Source organism: Pungitius pungitius, chromosome 8 (genome assembly GCF_949316345.1).
Source record: "Pungitius pungitius chromosome 8, fPunPun2.1, whole genome shotgun sequence".
In the NCBI taxonomy this organism is placed as follows: Eukaryota; Metazoa; Chordata; class Actinopteri; order Perciformes; family Gasterosteidae; genus Pungitius; species Pungitius pungitius.
In genome coordinates, this window is record NC_084907.1 from 17,617,470 (window position 1) to 17,645,058 (window position 27,589).

The 27,589-nt window shown below is 42.0% G+C and overlaps 3 protein-coding genes across 3 annotated transcripts; 1 reads left to right on the forward strand and 2 right to left on the reverse strand.

The window, feature by feature from the left end:
- Positions 1–20,804, forward strand: LOC119229463 (lysyl oxidase homolog 2A). The gene is made up of 14 exons (XM_037489819.2): positions 1–119; positions 1,555–1,853; positions 3,927–4,102; positions 10,413–10,621; positions 12,197–12,413; positions 12,604–12,787; positions 14,127–14,278; positions 14,366–14,533; positions 16,192–16,357; positions 16,612–16,852; positions 17,167–17,282; positions 17,427–17,563; positions 17,863–17,974; positions 19,498–20,804. The coding sequence occupies exons 2-14, from the start codon at positions 1,580–1,582 to the stop codon at positions 19,566–19,568; spliced, it is 2,223 nt and encodes a 740-aa protein (XP_037345716.1). The 5' UTR covers positions 1–119; positions 1,555–1,579; the 3' UTR covers positions 19,569–20,804.
- r3hcc1 (R3H domain and coiled-coil containing 1) lies at positions 18,199–24,168 on the reverse strand. The gene is made up of 10 exons (XM_037489821.2): positions 24,161–24,168; positions 23,485–23,612; positions 23,088–23,304; positions 22,589–22,726; positions 21,861–22,407; positions 21,508–21,683; positions 21,226–21,296; positions 21,053–21,148; positions 20,811–20,939; positions 18,199–19,303 (listed from the first exon to the last, which is right to left on the reverse strand). The coding sequence occupies exons 1-9, from the start codon at positions 24,166–24,168 to the stop codon at positions 20,827–20,829; spliced, it is 1,494 nt and encodes a 497-aa protein (XP_037345718.2). The 3' UTR covers positions 18,199–19,303; positions 20,811–20,826.
- Positions 23,944–27,328, reverse strand: LOC119229466 (golgin subfamily A member 7-like). The gene is made up of 6 exons (XM_037489822.2): positions 27,180–27,328; positions 26,031–26,153; positions 25,796–25,948; positions 25,603–25,704; positions 24,894–24,951; positions 23,944–24,744 (listed from the first exon to the last, which is right to left on the reverse strand). Exons 1-5 carry the CDS (start codon positions 27,216–27,218, stop codon positions 24,904–24,906), a joined length of 465 nt encoding a protein of 154 aa, XP_037345719.2. The 5' UTR covers positions 27,219–27,328; the 3' UTR covers positions 23,944–24,744; positions 24,894–24,903.
- Between the last annotated feature and the right edge of the window lie 261 nt (positions 27,329–27,589).

The window sequence follows — 27,589 nt, forward strand, 5'->3', positions numbered from 1 at the left end:
GGCGCAGAGCTAAGAAGAGTAGTAAAGGGACAAAGAACCGCTCCCCATCTCATCCTCTCCGACAGGTCGGAAAGCTCAACGCCTGGAAAGTGTGTACAACTTGTACTTCGTCGGTCAAAGTAAGTGTTGGCTTTCACCTCGCGCTAGTCAGCTGCTGATGGGAACTCGTACGCGCATCAATTTGTCACCTACTCTAATAGCGACTTTTCTTTTTTCCTCCCGTGGATGCTGCTTTAAACATGAAAGTAACGTAAATTAGCATTTTCACCTTTTTTAAAATTATTTGTATTTCCTTCCATTCAAGGTTCAACCAATGTTTAAGTGTGTCAAAGTTAGATTAACCCGAGGCCTGGGCTACAGTGTGTTAAGGATTCACAATAAAAGAATAACCCAAACCCCAAATGACTTATTACTCTAGTTTGCCTTACTTTGGTGCAGACATTGAATAAGCTGCAGCTTTCCTTTGACTGGAGGAGGTCTTGTCTTTTGACACTCAATATTTGGATCTGTGCTGACCGGCTTAACACACACTTGATGGTTGACTTGTGCTTTTCTGAATTGAACAATAGACTATTCAATAGCAATAAATAAATGCAGCATGTTGGATTTCAAATTTTCCATGAGCTTATTGTTTGACTAGTCATACAAATTTACATGTTTCTACTTCAATCTTCTCATTGAAGTGTCAAAACGTTCATCTAAATCTGTACATATCAGTGTTAGATTTGCAAAAAATATATGTTGTTGTTGGTTTATTCAGTGCTGTGTTAAACGGGTGAATTTAAGGAGAGCCTTCCTCCTGCTCAACTTTCACGAGGAGACAAACCAGATGTTTCAGATGATCTCAAGTGACGTCTCACACAGTAGGAGAGTTTTTTTTTTCAAGCGTGTGCGCTTTGCCGTCTGTTTGGCTGTTGCTATGACGTCAACTTGGACCCCCTACCCCACCACACACGCATGCACTTCCTCCCCTTAACGTGGAGGTCTCCGTCCTTTCACTGTCTTCCTGGTCGTGCTTTCCTCCGTGAAAATGATTCCCTGCGGGATTTTTGTCCCTCCGTTGATACTTTCATGGTTGACCATGAAATATCGGGGCAGAGTCAGCTTTCCCTTTGAACGTCGGCTGTGCACCCCTCCAGGCACAGATCAGCAGAGATAAACTAGAGAGCCAGCCCCCCCCCCCTCCAACACCCTGCAGGAGCTCACCATTAGGCTGTCAGGAAGAGAGACCGAGACAAGACCTTGTCTCAGCAGCATCACCCGTATTCTCATCCAAACATTTCAAAGATTCTTCTTCAGACGTGTTCTCAGTGTTTTATTGAATAATTTCAACACTTAAGAGGCCAATCTAAACTGTTGAAGACTTTGTACTTCAACAGCACACTAATTATGGACCAAACTACCACACACGACACGTTACTGTCTGCCTCTGCTACGTACCGCCCTCAGTTTAACTTTGGAATTGGAAAACGATTTAAAGAAAAAGCTGTTGTTCAGAACATCTTCCATTACAGATGCTTACAGTCTTTTCCCTTTTTATCTCCCCTACGTCAGTCTTTTCCCCCCTTCGTCGTGCATCATGCTGCGTCCAGTTGGCGTCCACTGTCTGCTCTGCACCTTGCTGTGCGTGTGGGCGCCGTGCAGCTCTCAGTCAGCCCCTGTAATCCAGCTGCGACTCGCCGGGGAGAAGCGGAAGAACTACGAGGGCCGCGTGGAAGTTTTCTACAACGGAGAGTGGGGGACAGTTTGCGATGATGACTTCTCCACGTCCGCTGCCAGAGTGGTGTGCAGACAGATGGGCTTCGTGGACGCCGAGTCCTGGTGGCCCTCGGCCAAGTACGGTAGAGGAGAAGGTAAGGCCCTTGGAGTTTATTAGAAGCATCTGTCGGTTTCCAGAAATGTTTTTGAGCACTGTCATAGATAATCGAAATCCTTCTTGAATCGTCACAGAATCATGTTATCCAGCTGCCTATGAAGTGAGGTGTGGGTCAAACCACATTGACCACATTCCAAGACAGTGTATCGCTTCAAACTGTTCAATAATTCCATGGAATAGAGTGAGGTTCACGTTTCCTCCCGTCTGACTGCTAATGTCTGTCCTCTGGCACTGGTTTCCCCATTAGAGGAGAAAGAACTGCGACACGGCAATCACCTCTGAGCATAGCGGGAGGAGTGCGGTGGAGGGGAGGGGATGCGTGTAAATCCAAACCAAAGACGTAATCTCACTTTTCTCTCACTTTGCCATGAACAAATTCCTCCCTCCCTGTAAAGACAGTGATGAGATTCCCAACGCGGTGAGTGTGCTGCTTGGTGGTAAATGTGAGTTGGTAGCTGTTAAGTAAACTCGGTGTACCTTGTTAAAGGCACATGTTTTCCACTGGGTTGGGCCACAGCCATCCACCTAAGCCATCCACCTTTAAGACTTGCTTTCAAATGCGACGCGCCCATTAAGGCTATGTCAAGAGTAACATATATGAAGTGATACACCCTGTGAATATAAGGTTGCGCATATAGAATATTTTACATAAAGCAATTAAGATGCGGTTTGATGTCGATGAGTAGATAGTAGATAATAATTTAAGTGAAGACACAGCAACATAACAAGTACATGGACATCCCTTTAGGATGAGTTTTTCCTGCAGGATCAGATCCTCAGCTGCCACAGCTACATTGCTATACTTCAAATTGGGAAAGCATTTGTGTCAAATAAGTATTAGAAAAGGAGAAGGCTTTTTCACTCTACAGGTGAAACGTGAATGTACACAGCAAAATCCCTTAGAGTTAATTTTCCAGTGTTGGGCAAAAGTGTTGAAGTGCAGAGTTGAAATCACACTGCAAACTCTTACAGAGTCAATTGTACGAAAGAGTTGGAGTCATTATCCAGTGTCAAGATCAGATTCATTTGCAACACTTAGTAAAGTTTAACTAATGCTTTGAAATGTAACTGTTCAGTGTCACACTTCTGGGTGTAGGGATTACCTCTTTGCACTATGGTGCATGGACTGGTGAGGGAGTGCCGGTAACCATGAGGTTGGTGGTTTGAACCCTGGCTTCAAACATCAAACTCATGTTCCATGTCAAAGTGTCCCTGACCCCAAATTGCTCCCTGGGCTAAAATCTAAACACCATGTGTTAAAAATGCAATGTTAGTTACTTTAGCTAAATGACGTTGTATTTAACAATGAGCAGATTTATTTTTGATACTTATTCAGAGTCAAATTGTTAACACTTTGTTGAGTGTTGATTTCACACTGACAAGATTGGGACAATATAAACACCAGCTTAGAATGAATTTCTGAAATTTGCTGTGTACCGATTTGATTTTACTTAGATATTCTGAGGAGCGCCTCTGTTAACATCTACATTGTGGGGCGGTTGCTGGTAAGTTAGTGGCTGAACAGGCCAATAAAAGACAAACCCGCTCCCTGTGCACTGTGCTCGCTGTTCTTTTCATTGTATAGAATTCATTTCTCATAAGGCCTGCTTGTTTTAACACAACAATATAGATTTACTCCACTCTGTAATGCTGAATATTTGTTTGGACAACAGTGTGCTGAGACCAGGCTGGTTCTCACTTGGAAACTCCTTATTAACAAAATGTTCCAGAGGAGTTCAACTCTGTGCCTGGAGGCAACTACGTGACCGTATAACATGCCCTCACTTTTTTGGCATGATTGCGATGTTCCCCAACAACATCTTGAGACTGTCCGAGTGATGAGTGATGTCCCTCGGTGGTTTCCATGGCTACAAATGTGTGGTTTCCGTTCGGGCTGATTCACAACAGCCAGCTGGACAGCATGTGATCTGCTTCAGTGACCAAACATTTATTTGGCAGGTTACTTTGAAAACTCCACAGGAGTAGATCTATTGTCTATGTGACTAGACTTGGGTGGAAGCTCAACATTCTCCTCTCCTCTTTGTTCCAGGTCATATCTGGTTAGACAACGTGCACTGCTCTGGCAGTGAGAAGAGCCTGGCTCAGTGTCATTCCAATGGCTTTGGAGTGTCGGACTGCAAACACTCGGAAGACGTCGGAGTGGTCTGCACCTCGAAGCGCATTCCCGGCTTCAAGTTCATCCGGAACCAGGCCAACAGCGACGAGGTACTTACAGTAAACCGATACGTCCGTAGAAAGTCACACAAAAAGTAAACACCGGGGCGGTGGCTTGATGCGCTCATTAATAATCCTCATGGTGCATTTACTCGCGGTTCAAGCACACGCAAGCAACTGGAACTGGGTATTCAAGCACCATAAAAAAAGGGAACAGGAGATCATGATGAGGCTTATGATGAAAGAAAAACCTTATCACAGCGCATCGCTCCAAGCAGCTCAAAGTATTTTCTTGTCTTCAGACTGATCCAGACAGATAATTGGATTGAACTTAATGTCTGTCTGTCTGTCGCTAGACATTAATACGACAAGTTATATTCCCACAGTAAGACTGTCTTCAGATGGCTGTGAGGCACCATGATATGATTTATGATGCATGTCCTCAATAAAACACCCCCAAAAAATTGGGATAGAGTATGCATGTCAGAGTTTGTAGTATCAGACTGCCTAAATATACTAACTTATTTGAGGCCAAATGTGTCTCTGTTTTAGAGATCTAAGTTCAAAATGTCTCTTTACTATTAACTAGCATTTTAGTTAAATGTCTCCAGCTGGAGGTTTGTAGGCATAAATATTCAGCAACAATTTCTCTCCTTGTATGTGTGCATAACAGTACTAAGCTAATAAGAACTTACAAACTGCTTTTGCAATGGATAAAACCAGTAGTAGCTGAATAAAATCAGTATTTGCAGACAAAATGATACAGCAATTATTCCATAGACGTTGTCATATTTATGACATAAAACCAGTGAAGTAATCCACAAGTCTGCATGTCATGTTGAGTCCACTCCGCCATTTGCCCTAATGACTTTGCCAGGCTCCTATTAGTCTTTCCCTGCCTCACACAAGGCCCCACTCAGGAGCTTGGGATATTTTGGAGATGACTCATTGAGGGGGAAGACCATCCTGTCTGGCTGCAGAGAACGCCTTTGTACCGGATGGAAAGTCGGTGTGGGTTTGTGGACCCGGCGGGAGAACGGGGGGGGGGGAGGTAATACTTGAGCTTGTCTGAGAACAAGTTATTAAAAGGACTTTCTCTCAAAGGGTTTCCCTGTTAAAACCAGACCGATGGAGACAATCCCATAACGTGATATAACTGCATTAATACCAGAATGAACTGTGTGTTCATACTACTAAGTTGGGTGGGCGATTTGGCTGCGTTACCAAACGCTACAGCAGCCAAAACAGTGACTGTGATTTTTACTGGGTCGAGTAAAGGCAACACGCTGAGGGGATCATTTGAAATGCTTGTTGATCTTTCTCATGCCTAGTGGAGTCGTGGGAATGGAGAAATAGAAGGTAACATGCATTGAAACATCTATTCACAGACTACTGAACACTATTCATAATACATTATTTTTACAGGTAAGTAAAGCAGCAACCTCTTGTTCCCTGTTGGTCTTGTGTATTTCGGGTGTCGGGGTGTTACTGCGATTCAGTCCCCCACCCTGTAAATATTTCCCTGGTCTGGCAGTAGCCTTTCAAGTGTCAGGGGGGTGTAGCTACACCTCTTTAACCATTCTTAAGCTGACGTCAGCAATGGGGAGCACAGTTAGTTGCTTCAATCTGTTTATTCACACCATGAATTGGCATCCTGTGCTCATTCGGGAAAGTTAACACCCTAGTCAAGCTTGCACCTCGGTCCATGTAGAGGTCACGGATAAATGGGTGGAGAGATTGGTCCCTTTGCTGCAGTGTAAATGCCTTCAAACTTTCCAGATTACAAATCACATGTCTGAGATATGAGTAGTTTATCAAGGCTTTGTCTGCACAATTGTGCACTGTTGGTCTTAAGGATGTGTCTGTTCATGTCTGTATGGTTACGGTTAAGATTCGGCCTTTGACTTAACCGGCCGTTTGTTCTGCAGGTAGTGAGAAGTTTTACAATACTGTATTAGGATAAATCAAGACGTCACAGACTTGCCTAAAAATAACACCAAAAACATCGGTCCGTCATTCATGAAAACAGCAGCTTGCACTGGCATGAGTTGCAGTTTAAACGCAGACATAATATGAAGGCATCATGATTTACATAATATCAAGTTGAAACATGTGTCACATTCCGTTGACAGCTAATCTACGGCTTTCTTTCTTTGTCAGCCCAAGCTCTTTTCCTTCCCCGCTTCATCTAAGTCATTTCGGTGTTTAATGCCATCTGCTTTCCTCTGGAGATAAAAGTCCGTTACCAAAGCAGCGCCAACACAACAACAGAACGGACATTCCTCGCTGACTGGATCATTGTCAACAATAATGTTAATTATTTTAACATGTAGAATCCAATGCTGATGACCTTTGCCTCCTACTGTATATGTTTGTTTGGCCTTTCAGTCAGCGGCAAGCGGAGAACGTTTTGCAAACAGAACCAAACATTCAGATGGCACCAAACTTTGTTTATCATCTGTTTTCAGGGACTTTTCAACCCACTCTGCCAGGTACGAGTGTTTTTTCACGTGTGAATGATGCGCTGCATGTCATCAGGGTCTACAGGGTCTTTACGTGATACGTCTCCTATGGTTACATTGAATAAGAGTTATACCAGGATTTTCTTTACTTTGTGGCTGTTTTCCAAAAAGTTGTTATTCATGCAACATAGAAATTTCCACAGTTGCTTAGGTAAGCCTGAAACTTTTATTCTCTACTAAAAACAATGGTAGAGAAAATATGCAATTTTTTTGATTAATTACACACTTCTGCTTGCAGATAATAATTTACAGATTACAAGCCTAACGTAGTTCATCTTCTTCCTGAAGAGATGAGAAAATAAATAAAAAAGAACAGCAACTCGAGCAGCTGCAGTTTCCCACCACAAAACTCGGCGCGTTCACTCTAAACACCGAGAAGACGTCCAAAGCCAGTTGTAATAACAGAATGCAGCGCTTTGAAGCCTTTTGATTCGCTCCACATTTAAACAGGGCAAAGGTTGCTCTCAATCAATGGGAAACATCAATTTAAAGGAATTCCATTTCCTTACATTCCCGAGCCAAAGTTGGATTTGCCTCCGAAAAAAGGCTTGTGAGGAGGAGAGGGATCAAGGGGAGAAAAGGTTGGTGTGTGTGCTGAAGCCAGCTTCTCTCTTGTGAATAGAGTCGCAGACGGATCGACCACATGTTCCACAGCTGGATCCCACTGGGGCCTTACAGTAGATCTCCTTTGGGCTACTGCAATCAATGATTTATCACTATCAGTTAATAATGTAAAAGAAAGTATGCACAGTTCATATATATATATGAGTCAAAAATAACGGTACCAATGAGTCAAAGATAAATGGTATTAAAATGCTCCTTTTTGAAGTAGCTTGAAGTGTCTTAATGAAACAATTATGTTTCCACATTTAAGACGTTTAGCTTACCATATAAACTAGAATATTCCCATCATGCTGTTTTCAATTTAACCCGTTTTGACATTTTTTTCAATTTTGAAATATTGATTTTTACAATGAATTTAAGACCAGTTTCAGATTAGCTGCATGTCTCAATGCCTTATGATTATTTTCCTTCCTTCCTTCCTTCCTTCCTTCCTTCTTTCCTCGTTGCCATGACAGAAGTAGTCAACTCACTGATAGGTATTCCAGATGCAAAGCACACAGACACACACGCACACTTGCACACACTTCCTCGTTCAAGTCAGTCAGGCAAACTTGGGGCCAGTGAGGGGGTGGGAGGCGGGGGGTGGGAGGGGCAGATGTGAAAGTCATTTGAAAGAGCCTTGCTGTTCTCCTGCCTTTCATCTGAACTGTGCAGTGACTATCATTTGTACGCACATGTGTGCGTGTAGATAAACGTGCAGCGGGGCTGGAGGGCTGAATAAAGCAGAAGAAATGCCCAACAGTGGAAGCACTAGTCAGACACCGGCGAGACCACAGTCTCATTTTCACACATCTACATATTGAGGGGGGCTCCCTCAGAAAAACAAGTGGACTCTCCATTTGGAAAGAGTTGAGTAATGGTCAAAGCTTACCTCACAGACTAGTAATGAAAAGAACTAAATATAGAGAAAACTCTTGCATTGCCTTTTTTCATCACATTCAAACTGGGCCAATAGTTGAATCATTTTAATTCAGTATTTCCAACACAGACTAACCAAACATTTCTCTTACGACATATGACAATTTATAAATGTTGGAAGAGGAAAAGAATGAATCACGAGAGTACACACAGACAGGGAGTGACTGTGGGATGAGACTCTTGGACAAGTTGACAATTAACCTCAGTATAACCTGGAGATTTAATAAACATATTATCTGTCAAATTGTGACCTCGCGAACTTCAGAGGTGCTGAAGATATTTCCATGTATTTCAGACATGGTCCATATTTCTATGTTGATATTGCTACATTGTGACTTGTTCTTTGTAATGTAGTTATTTTGTGGTTGTCCACAAAGAATGCTAAAAAGAGGGACCAGCCAGCATGTAGATTTGCAGTCTGCTGAGTTTATATCTGGTGGTCTGGTTTTTAGGGCATAAATGCCTGGACTGGTCCCAGCTGTGGATATCCGTCCTCTTCTCTTTAGTCTCACACGTTCAGACGCCTGTTTCCTCTCTCTGTGCCAAATGCAACACTGGCCGGACCCATTTCAGTGCTGCATTTCATACTCACCTCGAACCCCATGTCCTGTCTGTTTCTTCCCACCTTGTTACTCAAATACTGCATATTATCTCAAGTATCAGGTTTACTTCAGTTAGTCATTTTTGAGTATAGCTTTTGCATTTATCTGCATTCTTTCTTTGTCTTTTATTTACTTACATGTAGCTTTTAAATGTAGCTAAATTTTTATTTTTCTACACTACTATCTGTACTTCATTTTACCTTTTTTAACGTTTTCAATTGGGAACCCCAGATCTGTGATCTCGATCACGTCTCCTCACCTTGTCGTCGTGCCAGGCGCTGACGGAAAACCCTGTGTGGCATCGGCCGGCAGGAATCTCTCCGTCTTTTTTTACCCGCTCTAACCACGGCGGTCAGTGGGAGGACTACGGTCACTGTAGAAACCGTCTGACTTAGTCGTGGCTCCTCCTGCAATTCCATTCTTTAGTGTTTAGAGACTCCGAAGCCTTGAACATTCCCACAGGCTGACGCCATCTCAGGAAACCACCCTGTGGGCAAACGTTTCATATTTCTGGGAGACAGGCCTGGATGTTAAGGTTTTTTTTTTTTTTTGCAGAGTTAAGTAAGCCAGCCTTTAAGAAATGACCTGAGATCAGCATTCGCATACCACCGAAGAGCTCAGCTTTGGCACATCCACAGTGCAACATTCCCACCCAGCAGGACTTGGCAGAAGGAGGGAAATGAACAATGGCAGCAGTTTACTCATGAAGCCCCAGAGGTCAAAGGTTGCCATTCCTTCCCAATTTTGGGGGTCTTCAGGATACATGATACTAACTGGATTGGGTGACTCCCGTCCGACCAACTGGCCCTTTATTGTAGTCTTGACCATCGTGAACTCTGTCAGTAGCTTCTGTCTTTAGTGTCTCTTTAAAATCTTGATAATGATTTCATGGAATATCAGTGATTGTCCAGGAAATCCAAGATGCTGTGTGAGAGGTCTATGAAGAGAAATTTCGCTATATATAATCTTCCCGAAAGACATGTAGAAAACCAAACTAAAAAAATTTAGCTGTTTTTGTCAAATTTGTCCTGTCACATTTGATGTATGTTGCCCTCTCACTGCCTTTGGGCCCGTACAGATGCAACACGATGGAACAAAAATTCCACACATTCATCCAATCTGCTCAGGCCTCTCGGCAGGTTAACAGGTTCCAACAAAGATGTGATCTTCAGATTTTTCAACTTGACTTACAGTATTTTCAAGCATATGTAGAAAACTTGTCAACCTAAATGCTTCAGGCCTGTTTCACAGTGATAAACAGAAACACATTTGAATCATAAACGAGTTAAGAGAACATATTTCTTTGCTCGTCTTATTGACCTATTTAAAGAAAGGGTGGATTCATTCAAATACCATTTTGACTGCATTTTAAACTTGCCAGTCTCAAGCTGACTTTCAGTAAGTGCTTCAATGAAGTAACTGACTTACTGCTGTTTGGTCGTCCTTTAAGCACATGATTGGTGATTAAATGGATGGCTCCTTCTGTCTCCATGTCAAAGAAGGTAAAAATAACACAAAAAAACAGATATGTAGCAGTGTAGTCTGATTAGCAGATGACTGAATATCCTGCTGAAAAAAAACTCTTAGTTGTCCATGTTGAGGACCATTGTCTCCTTCGAGAGGTCAAACTGGTCGCCCATTACCTGTAATAGTGTAATAAATAATGAATGAAACATTTCCTCTGCTGTTCCTTAGGGTATGACGGTGCAGGTGGAGGACGTGAGACTCAGAGCCACTTACTCTCAGAGAAAAAAGATTCCCATCACCGAGGGCTTTTTGGAGGTGAAAGACGGAGGCAAATGGAGGCAGATCTGCGACGAGGAGTGGACAAAGAAAAACAGTCGAGTCGTCTGTGGAATGTACGGCTTCCCCGGGGAGAAACGCTTCAATGCCCGACCTTACAAGTGAGTCCTGGGGCCTGACACCAGCAATAGGGTTTTAAAAGGGCCAATTACGTCTTCACGGTTAAACTCCAAATTAAACATTTAGCTTCTAGTTGAGTTAGTTACGGTTTCACTGATGGGAAAATAGTGGTGCTGGATTAATAAGCAATTTAAAATTCTCACCTGCGTCATATTCATATATTATTTATCATTTGAGACACATACCACATTCCTGTTAGTTACAAACACTTCATGTTTAGAATATTTATTTCCTGTTGATTCAATGTGTCAGTCAGTTAGTGGGAATGCTTTATCACAGCAAAGTGACGTTAAGAAAGGTTGCATAACCACGCTTGTTTACACCGGTCATCATTCAACAAGTCATCCAGTTTCCAACTGAGATTAAACAGCCTTCAGTCTGGAGATTCTTGACAAGAAGCCAAATGCTGCCAGAGGAAGCTTTAGCGGATGAAGAATGGGCCTTGCTCGGAAACCCATGAATGCAATACCCTTTGAAACAGTGGCTCTTTGGGCTACATTTCACTGTTTCCCTCTGAGCAAAATGTCAATAAGTGGCCTTACACAAAATCAGCTATGTCTAACACACATTGTGTCATATAATTTAAAACAGCTGCTGCCGGAATGTGAGACAATACTAAATCCCAAAATAGATCTTCTTATCTTGTAAATGCATGAATGATTTTTCTCTTTAACAGCGGAGGTTCAGTGAACTTTTTGTGAATTTTTTCATGTTTAGATTTGTAAGTCTAATCTATTCTGTATGCACATACAATCTGTGTAGGTCTCCACAATCAGCACCACAGTCCAACCACAGTCAAATTAAGACTTAAGACATGTATTTATTAACTAGAGTTGAGAGTCATTAGAATGATCACATGTAATGGCGTCACGTTTTCATCTTTTAACTGAAGGAAGCAACATATACAGGCACCTTAAACCAGAAATGTGTGCTTTGTTTTTTTGTTTATTTCTTAAGATCACAAAGCCTGTGTGGGTTTTAAAGTGTGTGGTCTCACATGGCTCTCTCTCTTTTACTGAGGTGAAAGATCTCCTTCAATCTGTCTTTTATCTGGAACCACAACTGACAGCTCTATTCACCAAAGGTGCAAAAAAAAGTCTAACAAAATTTAAAAACCCAATCAAATTTAGCGTCTCTTCAAATTTCACAGCCCACAAACTGTTAAAACTAGTTTGAGCTGCGTTCTGTTTCCAGCACCTGGACGAGCTGTAGAAGATCTGAACGGCTGTAAATAGAGCTCATGCTGGTTTGGTTTACACGGTCGGCCTCTTTCAAGACCCAGAGCGGCTTCAACATCCACCGTTGCTCCTTAATGACACTCGAACACACTGAGCAACACACTTTTTAAAACATCCCAAGCAACGGCATTACTATACTACCATGACATAACATAAAATAAGGACAAATACAACGTGTTTGCTGTGAGGGATTGCTCTTCCGAGTTATATTATATATTATATATAATGCTTCTGTAATATGTTAGACAGTAATTGAAACACATTAAAATGAACTGAAATGTATGTTATTTATTTATTTTTTGTTTCATTCCCTCCCAGATTGCTGGCCAATCGTCGTAAGAAGAACTACTGGGGTTTCTCTGTTAACTGCACAGGCAACGAGGCCGACCTGTCAGACTGCAAGATAGGCAGAGAGATTGAGTTGAAGGGCAACAGCACCTGTGTGCAGGGGATGCCTGTGGTGGTCAGCTGTGTGCCTGGACGGGCCTTTGCTCCCACCCTCAGTGCTGGCTACAGGAAGGCTTACCGGGTCGAGGTAGGTCCGACAGTTTCTTCTTTTTTACAACAATGCATACTAAAATAATGAGAGAAAAGAACTGCAATATTTGCCGTAAAATGGGTTTATAATGGTCAATGCATTTTCTATAGATACCTTACTGTTTGAATGCAGGCAGCAGAAAGCAGCCCGGATATTAAGTTTCTATTTGGGTGCATCGTTTCCGTAGCAACCCCTGGTGCGTCTCAGAGGCGGAGCTATGATTGGCGAGGGGCGAGTGGAGGTGTTGAAGAACGGGGAGTGGGGTACGGTGTGTGACGACAACTGGAACATTCGAGCTGCCACCGTAGTGTGTCGAGAGCTGGGCTTCGGTAGTGCCAAGGAGGCCATGAGCAGCGCCCAGTTTGGACAAGGTATGATCCACAGATGAATCAATTACTCTTGTTGTCGCACTATAACACAAAGCACTGTAAATGGTGGTACTTTTGAATTAGGAGTTGGTGCCAGAATGAAATAGAAGACAAAAAAATAAGTAAAATAATTGAAACAAAATGGTTTTAGACCGCAGTCTCACATTCTCCTTCATACAGGTAGACTATAACATTTGAATTCAACCACCCAAGCTTTTAGCTCTAATGGCATTTTCACAATTATCACTCAAAAAAGGTCCTGCTTTGAAAATGAAAAGCAGAAACCAGAGATCCATATCGGCACCTTATGTTTGGCCGCTTTTCCACATCCTGTTTTTGCCTCCCTTCTCAGACCTTTAGCTAACAGGGCAATACATTTGGGAATGTATGCAGCAGCATATTAATGCTTATGTTTTGACCCAGAACCTGAATCGGCGAAATGTAATATACCGCAGGGCCTTATAAGAATCACATGTGTACTGGATTAGTTGTCCTCTCCTCTGCCTGACGCTCACACCAAAACACAAGAGCGCACAAAATGTCCCAGCAACAAAAACCCAGCCTTTATGGGTTTCAGGGAAGGAATTCTTTTTTTTTTATTGTAGAGCACAAGGTCATTTGAGGGATGGATCTCTTTATGAGGTAACCATTCGTTTCAGAAGTCACTGAAGTGGACTAAAGAATAACAATACAACTGAAATGGTAGTTGCAGGTTATTCCCAGATTAGTATGAGAGATTTTAGGCTTGGTTCTTATACAATGCATTTCAATGAATATCATTTCATATGCCTTTCACAAAAGGATACAAACTTAGTTGTATTTTTGTGTGTCTTGCATATAATAAGTTAGATATACATATATTACATTTAAGGCAGCACTGTTTCTCTCCCTGTTTAGTCAGTTTATTTTCTCCGCTGGCTGTCTGTTGCGTGCATCACTTCCTGCTCAGTTACATGGGAAGAAAACCAGCATTGAGAGAGTATCACACATGTTATTATGGAAACTCTGCTGCAATAAGATTACTTAATTTTTCACATGCCTCAAGTGTGTAATTTTCATTAGACATAGCTGACTGTTTGACAGCTGTAAATTCTAGAGGAAACAGGAAAGCTCCCCATCTGTCTTTAGATGGACTTGATATTCTAAGAAAACGAAGCTGATGCCGTTTTACTCCAAAAATAATTGTGCCACTAAAGAGCAGCTGCCAAGTACTGGAGATGAATGGCAGTTCTTCTAAGATGATTGTCTGTAATTTACTGTTCATCATGCTCACGCTCTAGCTGGTTTTCAAATGCTTTAGAGTTTACAATTAAACCCGATGCGCGTGTTTGTTTTTCCGTAGGGACCGGGCCGGTCCACATGAACGAGGTTGAATGCTCTGGGTTTGAAAAGTCGCTGACTGAGTGCCGATTCAACCGGGACGAGTTGGGCTGCAGCCATGAAGAAGACGCAGCACTCAAGTGTAATGTCCCCGACATGGGCTTCAACAAAAGAGTGAGGACCCCCTCTGTATTCCTATAGTATGAATAATTAACATTTGCACAGAACTGGAAGAAAACGTCGGCCTATCTTTTTTCTCAGCTCCGGTTAAATGGCGGCCGCAATCCCTTTGAGGGCCGTGTGGAGGTTCTGGCTGAGAGGAACGGCTCCACGGTGTGGGGCTCGGTGTGCAGCGACAGCTGGGGGACTATGGAGGCCATGGTGGTGTGCAGACAGCTCGGCTTGGGCTTTGCCAGCCATGCTTTCCAGGTGAGGTGTGAATAACACTCTCAACACCTACCTGCAAAAAATGTAATCACATAATGTATGTACTATGTAAGGCATGGAAAAATTAAACCCAAAATATATTTGGTTGTGGGGGACCTTAGCCTCTCGTGGCCAAAATGTGTGTGTGTGTGTGTGTGTGTGTGTGCGCGCGCCATTAACTCTGACTTTAACAATCTTGATCTCAGAAGAGAGCAAAGACAGGATGTAACTGTCTTAGAAACTTCAAAACACAACAGAAATCTGCGCTGAAGTGATAAACCTAAGACACAGTTTAGCTTTAAACTCTTCAGCAGCAGTGGTGGGAAAACTTTAATGTGATATTTGAAGTTTAGTGGAGCTTTGCAGCACTAAAGCCTGGGGCTTGACATGGGAGTGTCACAGTGCTGTCCTGCATACGTTTATCTCTTTATTCTTAAAGGACACCCCCAGGGCTTTCTTCATGTCATGAGGTGAGAGGCAAGTTAAAACCCCCTTGTGTTCTTATATTTCTATTTTTAAACCAGGGTTGTATCCATTGTTTCAGATGATATAGGTCTGGAAAGAATGTTTGCTGTCACTACTAGAGTACTCGCCTTGTAGTCAACTACAGTTCAACATTGTGTTGTTCCAGTGTGAAACTAATGGCCTACTTGGATTTTGGATACCATGTTTCTTTATAACTTACAGTTGGCATTAGACTTCTCATGGTGAAAGTTTAGGAGTAATATACTGTAGGTCTGCTCTCTCTTTGGTAGCCTGGCAGAGCAGGGACTCTCTGGAGACTCTTTCCAGTTTAATGCTTCAGCACGCAAACCCCACCACCAGATGGAACTAATGACACCAAATTATACTGCTGTTTGCCCCTCTCCTCAGCCCACCAGCAATTCTCCCACATCCCTCAGCTCAATATCTTTTTCATCAATCGTCAACCTTCTTGGAAGATGACGACAACGGAAAGTATGACTGAGGGGTTTTTTTGCAGGTGGTTTCCTTCGTGTTGTAATGAGGCTGAGTCAGCACTGTGAAGACTGCAGAGCACTTGGTGTGTGTGTGTGTGTGTGAATAATGATAATGTCTGCCCATGAAATACACTAGGACAATAAAGATAATGTTTCAGCTTAAAACCTTCCCACGCAAATTTCCAAAACAGCTTGAGCAACATGATCTTCATCCTTTTGAGTCCAGCTGGCTCGAGCGTTTATAGGCTTAAATAACCAATGTTCTGAATGTACTTGAAAGTATTGGTCTACTTACCTATAGCCTACCTGAATTTCTGAAAGTACTATGTTTCTAAATATGCTATTGCTACACTGGAATTGGTTGAACAAGTTGAAAAAAATGACTTCTCACTGTTCTCAGGTCAAATATTTGTATGTATAATATATGCGATTAATTTCGATTAATTAATTACAAAGCCTCTAATTAATTAGATTAATATTTTTAATCGAGTCCCGGCCCTAATTTTAAATGAACAAACGTGTCCGGTGTTTCTAGGTGGATTTTGTTTCCTTGAGTCAGAACCAGGCTACTCTTTGACTGCCTCAAGGCTTCACTAGTCCTCAGACCTGAAGTCGTATATATATATATGACCTGGGAAATCATACAATCATATAATGTTGCGTTCCAGGTTAACATTGATGAACTCACTTTTCTTTTATCAGGAAACATGGTACTGGGAAGGAGACTCGCCAGCGGACGTAGTCTTGATGAGTGGAGTGCGATGCTCAGGGACTGAGTTCACTCTGGATCAGTGTCTACATCACGGCAAACACATTGACTGTCCCAAAGGAGGTGGACGCTTCGCTGCGGGCGTCTCCTGTACTCAGTGTAAGAAATAATTACTCTACATTCAGAATCTTTGTCAGCTGCAAATGAGGTCTACTGGACAACTGGACAAAAATATTTAAAAAAAATACACCAATGGATAAGAAGTTTACAGCATTCTTATTGGAAGGATAATGTATTTTAAACATTTTGTCAATGATAGAATTTTTGCTATACAGCTAATTGTGAAACTTTTTGTTTCTAATGATGAATGCTGCTCTTAACCATTTTGTCCCTGGTTGCTCTCGCCCTCCCAGTGGCTCCAGACCTGGTCCTCAGTGCCCAAGCTGTGGAGCAGACCACCTACCTGGAGGACAGACCCATGTACGCGTTGCAGTGTGCCCACGAGGAACACTGTCTTTCCAAAAGTGCTGAGACAGCTGACTCCAACTCGTACCGCCGCCTTCTCCGCTTCTCCTCCCAGATCCAGAACAACGGCCTGTCAGACTTCAGGCCGCGGGCGGCACACCACTCCTGGGTGTGGCATGAGTGTCACAGGTGAGACCTCAGCCACTGCCGACAGTGTGTAGTTTGCTGCTGCTTTTATCATATCGAGCGTCTGAAGCCTGGTCTGTTACTCTCAAATGAGGCGTTACTGTTAATGTTAATGTTGGGTGTCAGCAAAGAAAAATACAATGTATTGAATACTGCGTTTGTTAAACTGAATGAAATCTGGCTCTGCCCCGACTCGGCCTACTCCTTCATGTGGTTTCGGAGTGGATTCTCGTGGATCAGAGCATGTGTGTTATTGCATGCTAAATATAAGCGTACATTGGACGTTTGAACATTGCGTTTTGTCTCGTTCATTCCAGACATTACCACAGCATGGAGGTTTTCACCCACTATGACCTGCTGAGCCTAAATGGCACTAAAGTTGCAGAAGGACACAAAGCCAGCTTCTGTCTGGAGGACACTCACTGTGACGAGGGTAATTAATCTTACTTCCCTGTGGCTTTGTGTCAAATTGTACTACTAATTTCTGATTTAGCAAGATTCCGCTTTCATATTTCAAGAAAAGATTGTTTAAAAAAAAAATGGTTGTTTAAACGCTTAGTGTCAAAACTGTTGACAGGTGTCCAGAAGAAGTATGCATGCGCAAACTTTGGGTCACAAGGCATCACAGTTGGCTGCTGGGACACCTACAGGCACGACATTGACTGTCAATGGATCGACATCACGGACGTGAAGCCCGGCAACTACATCTTGCAGGTGCGTCAGTCTGGCACAGTGAAAAACATCTGTTTCTAGAAAGATGGTCTAATAGACCAAACCGATACCAAGACTCCACATCTGCTCGGGTTTGGCATTCGGTCTGAGTATAAGACTGAGCAGAGGCTATTGAAGGACACAGAACCTGATAGTTACATTTCCAGTCAATTGAGACAATCTTGAAGGTTATTTTTTTGCAGCCGTAAAACTCACTTAAACTATTTCTTTCGGCCCTCAGTAGCACTTAGAAACTGTAAAGAAAAGAGAATGTTTTTAATAACAGTTTTTTGTTCTCTCAGGTTGTGATAAACCCAAACTATGAGGTTGCAGAATCAGATTACACCAACAACGTTATGAAGTGCAACTCCCGGTACGACGGACAACGGATATGGACATTCAACTGCCAAATAGGTGAGACCCTTACTTTATACGGAGAACTGTCCTTTCTACACTTGGTTCAGAACCTTATTAGATACAATGCCAAGTAGTTCACCTGCAGTGTTCAAGCTAAATATTGAATATGGGGGTTTCTATATGTATATATTAAATACAATTAGATGCCTGATGTAGATATAAACATCCTCATTAAAGCTTAGTTAAGATAATCAACATTGCAACCTACCAAAGTAGAGGCATTGAAACACATTCACTCTTTTATCTGCTGCTCCTTTTCTTTATTCCAAATGTTACACAATTGAAACTTTTATACAGCAAAGAAAAACTAAAACCATTTGTGGTTTTCATATTCTATGGGATCTTGGAGCATTTCTTGAAATTAGTATTGTTTTACTTGAATTACCTCAAAGGATGCAGTTAAATCCTACATTTAGTAGACCTAGGTACAGAACAAGTCCTGTCACTCCCACTTCAGCCAATAGAATTTCAGGGAAATCTCAGTTGAGTTTGATTAAAAACATAAAACACTCAACCTCTTTATTTTACTAATTGCAGAACCGGTGCAAAGGGCCAAACATTCCAAGTCCTCAAATCTTAAACATTATAACATAAACGTTATGTCATATAGAGTGAGCAACAACTTGAATACCTTATTTTTGAGGCAACAATCCCACAGTAGCTTTGTGGAAAATAATAAATATAAAAAACAACTGGTAAATTGTTAACAACAATTCAAACAAAGTCTGCGTTACATAACGACTGGGGTCTGGCTGGCTTTTGAAAAAACATTCCTGTAATAAGTTACAAATCTTGGAAATGAATATGTAAAGGAATTAAACATGACATTAAATAATTACTTAGTAGTATTATGCAACCATCCTGCATCACTTGGGACAGGAGGAAATAAAACTAATCCCAGTCTAAGAATACTTAAAAACTCCATGCATTCAAATAAAAACAAGCTAAGAGCTTCTCCTGCTTTCTCCATTGGATATTTCGGTTTGCATTGGAATCTACTTTCTTTGTGATAATTGATCAGTGAACAACTGGAACTACATCAATATTGACCAAAGAGGTCAGGTTCAGCTTTAGAGCAGCAACTTTGAGGCGTGTTGTGATTCTGCGTCTTGCACAAACACCCTTCAGCGGTGTGGATGTTGCCGATGTGTGACGGGCATCTGTTGCTGGTGCCCTTCTTCACCGTGTGAAACATGCTGCACCCATCGGTGAAGGGCGCAAACCGTGCTGGACGGTAGTCATGCTCTTCCTCATCAGCTGGCTGTTTGTGGCCTCTGTGGAGCCTCTAAATGAACGGGGGGGGGGGCAGACCTGGGCTGGACCGCTCTGTAGAAAATAGACCTCCGTGATTAATGATATAATACAGTACAGTTTATTACAACATGCTTCAAAATATACATTTTCCAACAAGTTTGCCTTATTTTGCAAGTCACTTCATCAAATGTAGTTTGGTGGGGGAGTGTTTTTATGCTGCTACATGGTGAGCTTTTTTCTCATCTTCTTCCTGTGTGAATTCGCAGGTGGCTCGAGGAGTTCAGATACAGAGGAAACGTTCCCTGGACTGCTGACTAACCAGGTGTCTCGCAGGTAGAATGAAAGGCGATACAGACGGACATTATATTGATGTTTGACAACCACTAGAGGGAGCGTTGCCGTTTTGCTCCCTTGGAGCCTGGATTGCTGGATTGTTTTTTGGGATCAGGGCTCAACTGGTGCAGCGGACAATGATTCTATGGCAGTGAACTGCTTGCTTGCGAAATCTATTAACCACATTCTGCTGTACAAAAGTGTCAATATCGTTTAATGCCGTAGTGCCTTTGCCGTCAGTGACTTGGTGCTTACCCGGGGAGATGTCAGGGAGGATTGCAGCCAAATAATTTATTATTATTATGATGATATTATTATACTGCGCCAAAAGTTGTTTTCCAAGGCAGTCTCAAACCTGCCCCCTTTAGATGACACATTCACCCACATGTTCTGTCTGCTGTGCTTAGCATATATAGTCCACTGTTAAACTTGGTGCTACAACTGAATTTTGGACAATGTGCCCCCCTCCAAAACCGTTGAATTTAAATTGCACTTGCTTGAAAACTATCAAATGCTTTAAACTCGTAACCAAAACGGTAATTCAGGCTACCTAAAGTTAGATTTATTTTCAAATGTTATGTCAAGGCTCCTTCAGTGCTGAACACAGTAAATTCCTCTTCACCAGTTGCTTACTTCGATGTATCGCACAGTGTTTTATGTCAATCTGTAAACATGTTCCATTCTCAATTGCAAGAAATAAGCGTGAAAATACTTTCTTCTACCAGGGTTTTACTTGAGCTAGTTTTTGAAAGTGTTTTATTTATTACGTTTTTTTATCTTGGTTGTTTCAGTGGACACGTGTGCATCCCCTCAGCTTATTCATCAATGTCTGAGTTTATTCTAGTCAGGGAATTTAGTAACATGTGGATTTAGCGGAAAAGCCACGTGGAAATGCCTCTCCATTGTTTTTGTGTCACACATTCAAGGATCCTTCATTTTAAAGAGTACTTGTTGCTTGCTGCCTGACTGGATATGTTTTGTATGCTTGTGTGACTGTGCAAAAGTATTTACATTTTTCAAATAAATATTGGTGAATTCAAGTTCAAAATTGAATTGCTGAAACTTTTTTGTAGAAAGTCTTTGTGCGGGAAGCATTGCAGAAGTACTCGATATGCTATGGTATTTGTGCTATCCCAAGTTAAGTGTTCTGCTCACTAGTCACTGTGCTGGTTATAGTAAGTCAAACATTACAAAAACTCCTCATCCAAATGCACAATTCTTCCTTTAGTCACTCGCGTCAGTTCACCTGTTTGCATTTCCCTTCAATATCGCTGCCCTCTTCTGCCTCGTTCCTGCATCCCAAGCGCTCTGGTCACCATCCGCCTGGCAACAGCACAGTCGGTCCGAGGACGCTCCTTTACTGGCTGGATAAACTCTGGAAGATGTCAATCCAAAGATAATTTCCACCATTAACACTAGATACCACGCCAAGAGGTGCACAGATATTTATTCCGCGCAGCTACAGGGCTTTTAAAATAAATCACCTACCTGCTCGTCTAACGGCCTTCCCTTTGGCTTTTTTACTCCCTTCATTCAAGGCTCTTGCCTTCAGCAATGGATGGCAAATGGAGAGTGCCTGGATGGCTGCACATGACATTACTTTATGTTAGTACAATCTTTTGAGTCATTCCCCTCTTGACCTCAATGTCAGCACAACATACCTGCCGTCTCATTGGAGAAAACCCCCAGGGCATGCGTGTCGTCAACCCACTCGATCTTCATTCCACCATCACTGTGACATACGGAGCAGCACTTATGAAGTTTGCTTGCTGGACCATTGGTCTGACAGCTTATATTTCCTCACAATGGAAATACAGGATGTTTTCACATTATTGTGTTTACAGAAACATTTATGAAATATATTTGAAGTTGAATAAATGTAAAGTCGGGTGACCTGATGAAATAGAACAGAAAGGTATTGGATCTCAACTTTATGCTCACACCTGTAGTCTGTGAAAGCATCCAGGAGGTCATCCGTTTTGAAAAACGCAGGAAAGTGATAGATCTCGATCACGTGGCAAAGCTTTTCCGGGATGATGCAAACACTCTCATACATGGAGTAGTCATTCTGGACGTGCTGAATGGAAACAGTCACCAGTTCTTTTAGATGTGCCTTGATCTGATGAGACAGGAAAAATACAAATGATTAAAATTGGTGATGCTAATGCGGAGAGTTGGATGTAATAACAACAATTGAAAAAACCCAAAACAGAGCAATGACATGATGCAATTATTACGTATGTATCAGTAAAATGCATTAATAAGAAGAAAAAAAAAAGAAAAACAGCAGGCTTACCTCTTCAGTTACATCATCTGAGTCTGCGCATACGTCCTCCTTGCCCGTCTCATCTTCCTCCAGAGTCAGGTCATTGAAGGAGGATATTGTCTGCTGCCAGCCTCGGGGCTCAGCTTCATCCACAGCGAGCAGCAACTTGTCATCGTCTTCCTGAGGACATATTGCTGAACAGTCAGCAGCATGGTGGGGGAAGCACTCCGCTACACTGAGGGGACAATCCTGCCTGGGTGTGGTGGAGGTTTTCTCTGCCGTTTCGGTACAGAAAGAAGAGTCACACGAAGTGCTAATGAAGCTACAGCTACTTGAGGCTGGACCGGGCAACCCAAGGTCTCCCGACGGGTCTTGTGGGTTCTGCAAGGAGAGTCTCTCCCGAGCGGCTCGTGGCATGTAGAGGGGTTTGTCCGGCCTCTTAGGACCTCGGCCTCGCGACGAGATAGAAGATTTGGGCTTTGTGTTGTCGCCACCCGTCTCCTCCCTGTTTCTTAGGGGATGTTCACACAAGCTGCTGTTGCTGCTCTCCCAGTCACTGGCTTGCTCATCCACACGCCTACAGGAAAATACAAAGGATTTATCTTAACTTATTCCACAAAAGTATTGCAGCAATTTCAACTAAGACAAAGAAACAGCAAAAAAAGCCAAGAGACATCTTCTCAACAGCACATTCTAAGCAATACAGCAGTAAGTGGTTAATAGCACATCTAATAACCCAGATGTTGTCTGTCCCGGACCTTATCTCCGAGTGGCAGACCACCACCCTTCGACACCAGCTGCCCCCTACTGAGAAGGTGGTGAGGCCCGGCCGGTCCTCCAGGGTCCTGTGGATCAGGTATCGCAGTCTGCTCGGAAGTGGAGGGAACAGGAGCACACTGACGGAGACACAGAGACACAGAGTGCACGTCAACACAGGAACAGATTTTCAAGATTGGTTTTAAAAAAGACTAGTATCACGAGTTTAATAGTTGGAGTTATTTTTTAATAGTTTTAAAACTGAAAAAGTTAACGTGCTGCAGCTTCCAGGGTTCGTTGCAGGTGGTGACCTGGTCCACGTTTTAATAAATGAAATAGCGGCACTCTTGTTTCTGCAGTAGTTCCCTCACACGAGTTTGAAAGGTAAGCCCGTCTCCTAAACTATCACTGGGTTTAAAGCAGTCGCATTACTAACGCTTAGTGGTACAAATGATATTTTCGCCGCCACTGACGCAACGTTAAAACCAACTTGACATTTACCTTCCGTGGCCGCAGTTTTCCTCTTGGAATGTTTCCAGCTCATCCTTGACTTGATGAAGGAATGCAGCTTCTTCCTTTGGGAGATAAACGCCATCGAAACAAGGAAAGGCCACGGTGACCAGAGGGGGGCGGATCCTGTGCAGAAGTCGGTGTATTGATGACCTAACGTGAGCTGTTCCGGTAAAAAAAAAAAATAAGGAATAAGAACCACCGTTAGCTCAAATGCTAATTCATCTCGGCCACTAACGTAAGCTTAGCAGCCCCGGCTTTTGGAAATGTGATGATACCGGTTTACTAACGTGAGTTCCAGCTAACTGTTGATCACAAGCAGCCGGTCACGGTGCGAATGTGTGTTACGTAAACCACGCGTGAACAACTCAAAACGAAGCTAGCAGACTTCGGGTGACCTTAAGAGGCTTCGTGAACTGTCCGGCGCAAGTTAGCCCGAGCTCTCGGTTGTCGTGCCTACCGGAGCGGTTGACGAGCGGTTTGCTCTTTATAATCTGACTTGTTGCAGTGAGGCGACTGGAGACCGTAACCAAGTTAAATCAGGGGTAGAAGCAGTGGCACCAACGTTAGTAATCGTTCCGGAAGCAGTTTTTTTTGTGTTCCCTCAGAAGCCGCAAAATATCCGGTCAGAGTTTTTCACAATAAAAGCGACGTTGCTACTAATCTTTTCTAAAAATTGCAATTATTAAATGAGTGGTAATTAATATTCAATACAAATACTGGGCTTTGAATCCATTGCCCCCCCAAAATACAACTGCTTATTCTATTTACACACAGATGCATTCTGGTTCTTTAACTTTAAACACAAGCACTAATTTTACAGGCAGGAAAAACATTTATTTAGATAAAAAAAAAGAACATCTGTAAGAAAGTATAACATCTGCATCAAACACCAACAAAATCAATAATCTGTGGTGTTGAGTGTTTAAGGTTGCTGTGGCATTTGTGAGAAAGGGAATGACATTTGCAATGTAGATGGTTCATCTTATGAGAAACCTGCAGCAGGACTTGAATGTGACTTTGGAGATCCAGTGGTGTTGCCCTATGACAGGGTAAACATCTACCAGGTCATGCTGTTACATTGTGATGGAGGTATTACCGTATACATGCTTCATCTTCAGTCACATAAATCCAGTTCAGAAATTTCAAGCACATATTTCACAAGACATTACTGCACAACCACCCCGTCAAAAAAGAAAAGTCATATTCTTGCACGGATAAGAAAACATCTGCCTCAACAAAGGCTACAACCAGCATGTCAACACTGAGGAGCACTGCCCAGAACAGGATTACCGCTTACAGACTGCCAACAACTTTAACCGTTCTTGGAGACTATATGCATAATCTTATTCTTAATTATTTGTGAATACATGAGTGAAATCCCTTATATTTACCATGGTCAAAACATTTAACACAATGGCACAGTTCATAAAGACCGGTCTTGATTAACTAGGACATGTTTCATTCATCCCTTCATGTGTAAAAAGACATGACAACACATTTCCAAACATAAGAATAGAAAGAGTAGATTACTTATAAATAGAGAAAAGGATTAGATCAATTATATACAGGACATCCATTAAGGTGAAACAGACATCTGAATATGTGCTGCCAGACAGATGATGCGTATCTGGCCAGGGTCACCAGCCTATACAGAAAGGTAGAAGAAAAGAGGAGAATTATAATTCAATAATCAAATAATAATAAAACCTCAATATCTTGGGTTGAAGGACAAAACATCAATTTGTAGACAGTGGACCTTATTTTTCCTTAAAAATGTATAGAAAGACTTCATACCCAAAGTTCTTTATCTTCCTGAACCAATACTTCTGTCTTCAAAGATGGTAATTTCAACCTAGAAGTTGGCAAGTTAAGAGAAATACAGAAATCTACATTCACATTTTTATTTATAAAGTTAGAAGCTAGGGTTTTTAAAGTACAAATGCTTTATATTTATCAAAATCAATAAACCAAATGCACTGACATCATCTGTAGTTGTTACAGGAATGTAATAAGCCAGACACATGGTCCCTACTTGCATACCTGCCCGCTCTCTGCTAGTACACACCGGAGTCTTTTATTACCAACTAGCTGGATACCTGTGTGTACCACCAATGGGTCTGTTTGTTTACGTTCTTGGTAATAGGTTAGTATTCTTGATAATAATTGGAGCACAACCTGGAGGAACAGGCTGTCAGTTACCAACCTGTCACCTTTCTGGCTAAATTTGGAGCGAGCTGCTTTCTTTGGAAAATAGTTGTTAAAACTGGGCTAAATATTAAATATATTTATTAAAAATCTAGATTATTCCTCTCTCAACATAACCAACCCTAGGTTCAAAAGATTTGGTTTTTCTCCTCTGAGAAGAATAGTTTCATAAATGAAGTATGTAGTAAATATTACTAGTGCCACGCAACATCGCTAACACTTGTAAGCCAAATTCTACATGGGTATATCATTACTTTTCTACCCTAGTGCATACTACTATATTTCAGCATAAGGATACGACTCTGAGGCCTCTCTCTATGGGGTCGGTCAACAGCAAGCCCCTGGGAGCATATATCTTCTCATTCTGGTCCTTGATGAACCTAGAAATCTTCTTTAACACCTGCACACACAGAGCAGCACACACATTTAAGATATGCATTGTTAAAATATGAGCCTCCAATAAACACAGCACAACATTAACATGGCTTTACCTTTTCATAGTGCGTTTCCATACAGAGAAATATTGTATAGGCCGTTAGACAAGCCAGGCAGCCCTCCAAATAAGACTTCCCCCCCAGTTTCTCTGCCTCTGCATACAAGTTGTTGAGAGTCTTGATTGTTTCCTCAAACTGCTGCTTATCAAGCTGAAAAAACAGTTTGGATATTACAACACAACACAATCGTCCAACATTCTTGGCATCTGCGTAGACACTATAACTTGCATACCCTTGACTCAAGCTCAGAGGGAAACCTGGTCTGGAATTTGGAGATTGTCCCCGAGTTGTAGTCTCTCTGGACAAACACCTTGGAGGAGACAGCTGGCTGCCGGAGGTCCTGTAAACTGTGGGTCTGCAACATAAATCAATATTTTGGAGAATGTGGCTGGATTCGAATTGTCAAAAAATGACCTACTAACTCCTATTACTAACCACTATTCATTATTCTCAGGTAAATGTGGTTAGGAGAATTTAGGAAAGAAACCCCACTGTTTAGGGAATCTTACTCCGCTTTTACTAAGCTATGTAATCATGATGCGACGGAGACTCGTGTTAGTGACGTTAGTTTGCAACGGCGAAACTACAATTTCTCCGAATATGCACTACAAAAGATCCGCATTTTTAGATGCCTGTGTTACAGTGCCGAGTCATGCAGACGACATAAAACAACCAGGTTCAAAGTATTACTTTATTACTAAGGTTACATTCACGTGTAATTAACGTTACATGATCTGCGTTTCTCGGTCATATTTATTTTATCGTGAACGTCCGAATGATAAATTACTATTTAAATATAATATAGAAATTGTGGGACGGGATTATTGCCTTTTCTATGCTAAAGGAGCCAAGTAGGGAAGCATTGCCGCTCCTTCCTTAGCATTAGAGAATCCAGCCAGTCTTTCATGAAAAAAAACCTGTCTGGTAGGTGGACTCCGTGAAACTAACCACAAAAAAAAATAAAGCCACGAGCCACACACCATCAATTTACGTTACGTTAGTTTGATTTATAGACGTAACGTTACACAAGCTACAATTGTTAGCAATGCTTACGTTAATAGCTACGACAAGATCGAATATGATGCCGTTGACAATGACCACATATGGGATGTTGAGATTGTTGACGCAGGCTACTCGTGACATTAGGAAACAATATAACGTTAATATTATCCAAAATGAATTAAATACAATGATCGGCCTGCGGTGACGTTAGCTAGTTAGCTAATAACACGTTAGCTTACGTTTGCGGATGCATCAACGGCGCTGAAAAGTATGGCATGTCAGCCTTTATCAACATCCAAACCAATAAGTCACCGTGTTGAGGTCAAACATTTAAGTATCCAAAACTCCCCAAGGCCACTTCAACAGAAAAAAATCTTACCTCAGCCATAGTGGACGCTTTTCTGTTATTGCTGCGCATGTAGGCCCTTTCTCAATAGACGGCGAGAACGGACGTGCGTTCTCGCGAGAATAGACTCGGGAGTCACGTTTTCGGGAGAACGGTCATTTCCGCAATTGTACCAGCAGCTGACTTGACGTCACCTTTATGGTTTATGGTTTCATAAAGACGCTGGATACAGTAACAGTTAAACAGTTAATATTTATTTACACACCTACCGTTTGTCTTGTTACTCAAACATCAACAGGCCAATAATCATTGTCGTAGTCCTCATCCAGTAAAATGAACAAACATTACTATAAATTAAAGATGTACCTGAACCTCTGTGTCTCTACGTTGTAATGGTGATTATTTTATGTATATAATAGTGATCAATGAGGCTACATACTGTA

Coding starts and splice junctions, on each gene's coding strand:
- LOC119229463 (XM_037489819.2), top strand. CDS start 1,580: ATGCTGCGTCCAGTTGGCGTCCACTGTCTGCTCTGCACCTTGCTGTGC. Junction 14,534..16,191: donor TTGCCAGCCATGCTTTCCAG/GTGAGGTGTGAA, acceptor TTCTTTTATCAG/GAAACATGGTACTGGGAAGG. Junction 17,283..17,426: donor GGACACTCACTGTGACGAGG/GTAATTAATCTT, acceptor AACTGTTGACAG/GTGTCCAGAAGAAGTATGCA.
- r3hcc1 (XM_037489821.2), bottom strand. Junction 23,305..23,484: donor GCCTCTTAAGGTCACCCGAA/GTCTGCTAGCTT, acceptor TTAGCATTTGAG/CTAACGGTGGTTCTTATTCC. Junction 21,149..21,225: donor TTTCTCCAATGAGACGGCAG/GTATGTTGTGCT, acceptor TGTCATGTGCAG/CCATCCAGGCACTCTCCATT.
- LOC119229466 (XM_037489822.2), bottom strand. CDS start 27,218: ATGCGCAGCAATAACAGAAAAGCGTCCACTATGGCTGAG. Junction 26,154..27,179: donor AAGCGTCCACTATGGCTGAG/GTAAGATTTTTT, acceptor TTTATGTTGCAG/ACCCACAGTTTACAGGACCT. Junction 25,949..26,030: donor CCTCTGAGCTTGAGTCAAGG/GTATGCAAGTTA, acceptor CTGTTTTTTCAG/CTTGATAAGCAGCAGTTTGA.